The sequence below is a fragment of the Drosophila arizonae genome, chromosome X (genome assembly GCF_054131065.1).
Source record: "Drosophila arizonae isolate 15081-1271.41 chromosome X, UAZ_ARI_1.0, whole genome shotgun sequence".
In the NCBI taxonomy this organism is placed as follows: Eukaryota; Metazoa; Arthropoda; class Insecta; order Diptera; family Drosophilidae; genus Drosophila; species Drosophila arizonae.
The window spans coordinates 7,016,060-7,022,059 of record NC_142927.1 but is presented as its reverse complement, the minus strand read 5'-3'; the positions used below and the strand labels follow the sequence as shown (position 1 = coordinate 7,022,059).

At 34.7% G+C, this 6,000-nt stretch overlaps 1 protein-coding gene across 12 annotated transcripts in view; it reads right to left on the bottom strand.

Moving 5' to 3' along the window:
* Window positions 1-1,034: 1,034 nt before the first annotated feature.
* The window catches only part of dnc (phosphodiesterase dunce), a 234,362-nt gene continuing 229,396 nt past the window's right edge, over window positions 1,035-6,000 (bottom strand). For all 12 annotated transcript variants that reach the window (XM_018015210.2, XM_089475999.1, XM_018015209.2 and 9 more), the window contains 6 exons: window positions 3,766-4,097; window positions 3,216-3,480; window positions 3,037-3,151; window positions 2,804-2,966; window positions 2,347-2,715; window positions 1,035-2,249 (listed from right to left, as the gene is read on the bottom strand). In XM_018015210.2, coding sequence (XP_017870699.2) covers window positions 2,064-2,249; window positions 2,347-2,715; window positions 2,804-2,966; window positions 3,037-3,151; window positions 3,216-3,480; window positions 3,766-4,097 — 1,430 coding nt within the window. In that variant the 3' untranslated portion in view covers window positions 1,035-2,063. The remainder of the gene's footprint in view (window positions 2,250-2,346; window positions 2,716-2,803; window positions 2,967-3,036; window positions 3,152-3,215; window positions 3,481-3,765; window positions 4,098-6,000) is intronic.

Genomic DNA, 6,000 nt, shown 5'->3' with positions numbered 1-6,000 from the left:
ACACTCTCTCGATCGATCACGCACCAGCGTGAGCATGTGACTATATATATATATAGTATATATCTATATATATATACATATATAGCACAGATTGCTTTATATAGAAGTACACATATGTATGTTTAGTTGTATTTGTATGCTAGTAAATAGCCAATGACTTTTTTGTTTAATTTTAAATTGCATTTATTTTGCTTCTTTTTGTTTTGTTTTTTTTTTCTTTTGGTTGTTTGCTTTTTAGTTAAGAATTTGCTAGTGCTTGTGCTTGTTAAGTCTTTATATTTATTTAAGATTTCTTTTAACTGTGGCCCAAAAGGTTGATCAAGTTTTCAAGTCAATCAAATCAAAGTGTTTAAATTCGTGTGGCATTTCTTTGCGTTAACAGACACAGATCGAATTTGTTTGAATTTGCACAGTGCGCCGTTGGCAGCTCTGTTAATGTTAAGGTTTCACTCTGTCAACTTTATGTTACCGTTACTGTTACTGTTACTGTTACGACTAAAATAATATTTTGCGAAGACAGCGTTTTACTTTGGAAGCAACAAAAAATAGAGAATACATTTTTTTAAAACTAATTTTTGTAAAAAATATGTTTGCTTTTTTTTTTTTGCTTTTTATTTATAGGAGTTTTTTTTTTTTTTTTTTAAGCAAATTAAATAAGAGTGTTTTTTCTATTTGGCTTTGTTTTTATCATTTATCATTTCTTATGTTTTTTTTTTTTTTTTTTTTTTTTTTCATTTAGCTGCAAGCAATTGCTGCTTTATTTTAAATTCGAGTCCAACATTTAAATTATGTACAAATATTAAAAAAAAAAAAAAAATATTATATTTTTGTATATGTATATATACATATATCTTTGTATATATAGCATGTTTATGTATATAGTACTTTACAACCGCAGTCCAAGCTGCAGACTGTACATATGTTCTTTTTTATTATTTTATTTTTAATATTATATATATCTTTTGTTAATTTTTTGCTTCAATTTGAATTTTTGTTTGTTTTCATAAATTGTTTAATTCACTGGGTTGCAAATATTTTTGTTTTTTTTTTCGTCTAGGCGGGTTAGGGGAAGGTTGACAGTATATATATATCTTTTATAGATCTAATTGCAATAAGTGTTTGATATTTCTATTTTGTTTGGTTTTGTGTTGCTTTTGTCATCTCTCAATAAAATAGTTTTCAATCAATCAATCAATCATCGTAATTAATAATTAAAATTGTAAATTTATGCATGCAAACAAACTTTTTTCTTTCTCTCTTAAAAAATCAAAACCAGCGAAAAAAAAACTTAAGACTAATTTTGTTATCATTATTATTTGTTGTTGTTCTAGAGTTGCCTTCCTGGCCTTGATTTGTCAATATAATAAAAAGTAATTTATATATATAGATAAAAAAAAAACAAGCCGTCGACTTAAATTTAACAGAAATTGGATTTTGGTAAAACTAGAGTTTGCATTTAAAAAAGTATTAAAAAACACAAAAGATTTAGTTGAATCGAATTAGTAAAAACGTCTATGGTTGTGCTTATGTACGATTTTTGGATTATTTTGTTGATAGCTTCTCTTCTTTTTTCTTTCTCTTGTTTTGCTCTGCTTTTCGTTTGCGCGTTTGCCTTGTCTTGGGAGGTTTTGGGATTAGATATTTATTAATGTTATGTTAATGCTGCTCCTTCTCTTTCTCTTACGTTCTCTTTCTTTTAATTTTCTTTTTGGTTTCCAGTGTATTCCACATCGATCTTATTTTCCATTAAGTAAATTTCTAATTTCCTATGTTTTTTTTTATGTTTTCCTTTACGTTCTTTCTCTAGAAGTTAAACGGTACTTTAGCTATTGCTGATTTGGTTTTATGCTTTAAACATTTGCTTAATCTTTTGTTTTTTTTTTGTTGATTTTTTTTTTTTTTGTTTTTTTTTTATAGTTTTTAGTTTAGTTTTTTTTTTAATTTTCTTAAATTTTTGGTTGAAGTTTTCTTATTTTTTGTTTTGTTAATTATAGTCACTAACGTATTAGGAAGAAGCTATGCGCCTTTTCCGTAAATTTGCGATAAATTCCCACGACTCTCCGTCATATTCCACCGTGTGGCGCCTGATTTTGACTCCCAGACGGCTTTCCACCGCCAGCGGAGCCGCCTCCTGCCGCACTTGGGGCCGTTGTCCCTGTGGTTGTGCTGGAGCAGGCATCTCGGCTCTCGCTCTCATCGCACTCCTCCAGTTCCGCCAAATTCTCTTGATCGGACTCTTCGAGCGTTACCTATAAGTGAATTATCGAAACGTTAGTATTGATCGCATTGCTTGATGATGAGCTTACGATGGGGATTATCTCATTCTGTTTCTTTTGTACTATATACCTGGAAGCGTATCTTCTCGTCCTGCGGCATTTCATCGGCGGCCGATGGTGGCGGCGATGGCGGTATCATGCTCTGATAGTAGTCTCTGTTCTCTTCAAGCGTATCGAGTATATCTTGGGCATCTGGGTGCACCAGATCGGCCCATGTCTCCCACAGTGGATGCACAATGTAATCGATGAAGCCCACTTGCGACTTCTCAATGGTTGCATTGTGGCGATCGCACATCGGACTGATGTCCATGCCATGTTCACGTTCCTTATCGCCCTGTAGAAAGAACTCCTCCATAAGCAGCGCCACCCAACGCCTGTACAGCGGCAATGGCTTGGTGGGATTGCTCAGATCAGCGCAGTGCACCAGATTTTCAAGTACCTAAAGAGAACAAATGAAAGAGAGCGAGAGCGGGGAAAAGAGAGATAGTAAGCTGATTACCTTCAATATATATTTTGCATTGTCTTACCTGTATGCGATCTGTATAGTTATCCAGGAGCAGAACTCCAGATCCGGCCACTTTCTTGGTCTCCACCATAGTTTTCAGATCGGCCAGTAGGCTCATGTGCTTGGACATGTCCGTAGAGAGCACAATATCAATAACCATTTTCCTCAATGTTTGGCGTTGTTTCCTAAAATCATGAAATTAATAAATTACTTCAATATATCCAAAGTATTCCGAGCATCTAGGCAATCACGTACTTTTGCATATTACAGAATATATCACATCCTTGATTTTGCAATAATTTGAAGGCAACAGCTAAATGATGATTTTCCAAAACAGATTCGTCATTGTACATTAATGCTAGTTCGGAACCTACGAAAAATGAAACATGATCAATATTTATAAAGATTTCTATGCAAATAATGTTTTTGTTTACTTGAATTAACCAAAAATTGATTGGTTAAGCCAGGATGATCAACATCGTGTATACAAGCGGCGAACAGCGCTCCGCCCACCTCGAGGGGCGTAAATACACCTTCCAATGCCGGTGTATTTAGTAGCACATTTGTGCTCTGTGTCACGTCAGCGGCATGCAGCGAATTGTGAAACGGATTGTCTTTGACGTAGTGGTCCTCCAGAGTAGTCATAAAGTTAAGAAAAGTTTTCGGTGGTATCATAAGACTGGTCAGTAATTCTCTACTCTGTAAATGCAAAAGAAGAGACATATTAACAACGACAATGACAACGACAGTGATAATGACAATGACAATGACAATGACAATGACAATGACAATGACAATGACAATGACAATGACAATGACAATGACAATGACAATGACAATGACAATGACAATGACAATGACAATGACAATGACAATGACAATGACAATGACAATGACAATGACAATGACAATGACAATGACAATGACAATGACAATGACAATAGCTAATAATAAAGTAAATGATCAGTTGATCAATTGACTTACCTGAAATATGGTGTATGCCACACAGGTGAGCGGACGATTGCAGCTCAGCTCGCCAATTTTGAATATCTCAATGCCCCACGTATCAAGTTCCCCGAGCAGAGTGCCCAGCTCGTTCTCTTTGGAAGTCTCTACGCCGAACGTGGGCAAGCGCTCCCCGGTAAAACTGTTCGTGTGCGACAAGGGCCGTTTCACGCCGCTGATCTGTGACATGGGTGGACCACGCGGCGATCGACTGCGCTGATACGGCTGCTGTTGAGTGGTGGTCTGTAAGTTCGAGTGATCCGGGTTCTCTTCGACGCGCAGTGATGGCAAATCGAACTCTTGCTGCTTGTCTGCAATGGCAAAAACAATACCAAATGAGCACATCATATATAGATTATATAGACGTATAACTCATGTTGCCCTTCGGCAACGCTCAACTCTCCATAAATATGCAGATGCCTGCTCATATATTCAACAATCCGAAATGCATTGTCTACTTTGGGGCGTAACGTGTTTTTCCATGCAACAATTGCAAATTGCTTGTGCATACAATGAGATTTATTTAAATTTTAAATGACCCTGTAGACAATAAGAGTCATAAATACGTTTGAGTACGTGCGGACACATACCCTGCTTTGGCTGATAGATCTTCGAGCTTATTTTTGTGCACGTTGGCACTCAAGCTAGGCTATTTTGAATAATCATAAAGTTTGTCTTTGGAGATATATTGACTTGTTCATTTATCTGACCAGTTCGTTTGCCCTACTTTCATCAATATATCCTTGCAAAATATACCTTTGCATTGCATAAAAAGTTGTTATGTAATGAGCCCCATACGTAATAGTTCCGTACGTAATATGAGCTTACGTAATAGGACCTTACGTTATAAGCCCGTACGTAATAAATACATACGTAAAAGCTCTTACGTAATATGAGCTTACGTAATAGGCCCTTTCGCAATAAATACATACGTAAAAACTCTTACGTAATATAAACTTACGTAATAAGTCATTACGTAATATAAGCTTACGTAATAAGGCATTACGTAATATAGCTTACGTAATAAGTCATTACGTAATATAAACTTACGTAATAAGTCATTACGTAATATAAACTTACGTAATAAGTCATTACGTAATATAAACTTACGTAATAAGTCATTACGTAATATAAACTTACGTAATAAGTCATTACGTAATATAAACTTACGTAATAAGTCATTACGTAATAAAACTAACGTAATAAGTCATTACGTAATAAGTACATGCGTAAAAGCGCTTACGTAAGAAGAGCTTAGGGAATAGGCCCTTACGTTATAGCCGCTTTCGTGATAACCAATTACGCTATATGTAAATATTCATACATATTGAACTGATACGTAATTAACACTTACGTAATATATTATTGCGTACTATAACATTACTTAAGTGGTTTAATTTGACGTAGGACACTATTACGTAATTTATATTTTATTCATTTATTAAATTATTTATATAGTATTACGTTGTATAGATCTAAATAATGTGTCCTTACGTTAGTTTACTATGTCTGGTTGTACCCTTCATGTTTATATACGCTTACGTTACGTTAATATATCACTAGGATAGTTAGCTTTACTTTAATACATATTTACGTATTTGGCAAGCTGCCAAAGTCAGTTAACTAATTTATTTTCCTTTGGTTTGATGATTTTTTAAATTTCTACATACATGTATACTTCAAATTCCCTTTCTGCCTATTTCATCTAATATACGCCCTAATGGCCTCTAATCCCAGGGTATAGTTTTTGAAATATTCAATGCACAAAGCTTTAATGCAGTCTGCGAGCAAAAGTTAATTAGAAAAAGTTGTGAATTGATATCAAATGTATACATATAAATATTAGATGTATGCCCTTTTATTAGGCAGTCCAATATACAGCTAACAGTAAATATGTGCATAGAAGAGCCAACAGATCTGAAATGGTTTCCGCAGCGCAAAGGCTTAGTTAATATTTCAGTTAGAACAAGCAGCACTCATTCAGCCAAGCTGAGCCGCGTTAGGGGCTATGTTTATTTATGCCCAAGGGCTTCAACTGTTTTAATATACATTTAATGCCAGTCGAGTCAGATTGAATTTAAAGGCTTTTCAGCACACACACACTCCCACACTCCCACACTGACACACACACGCATACAAAGCTCACTATGCTGAACTTAAATCAAAATAAATAAATAAAGTTGCTGCTCGGAAATACGAAGTAAATATTTATCT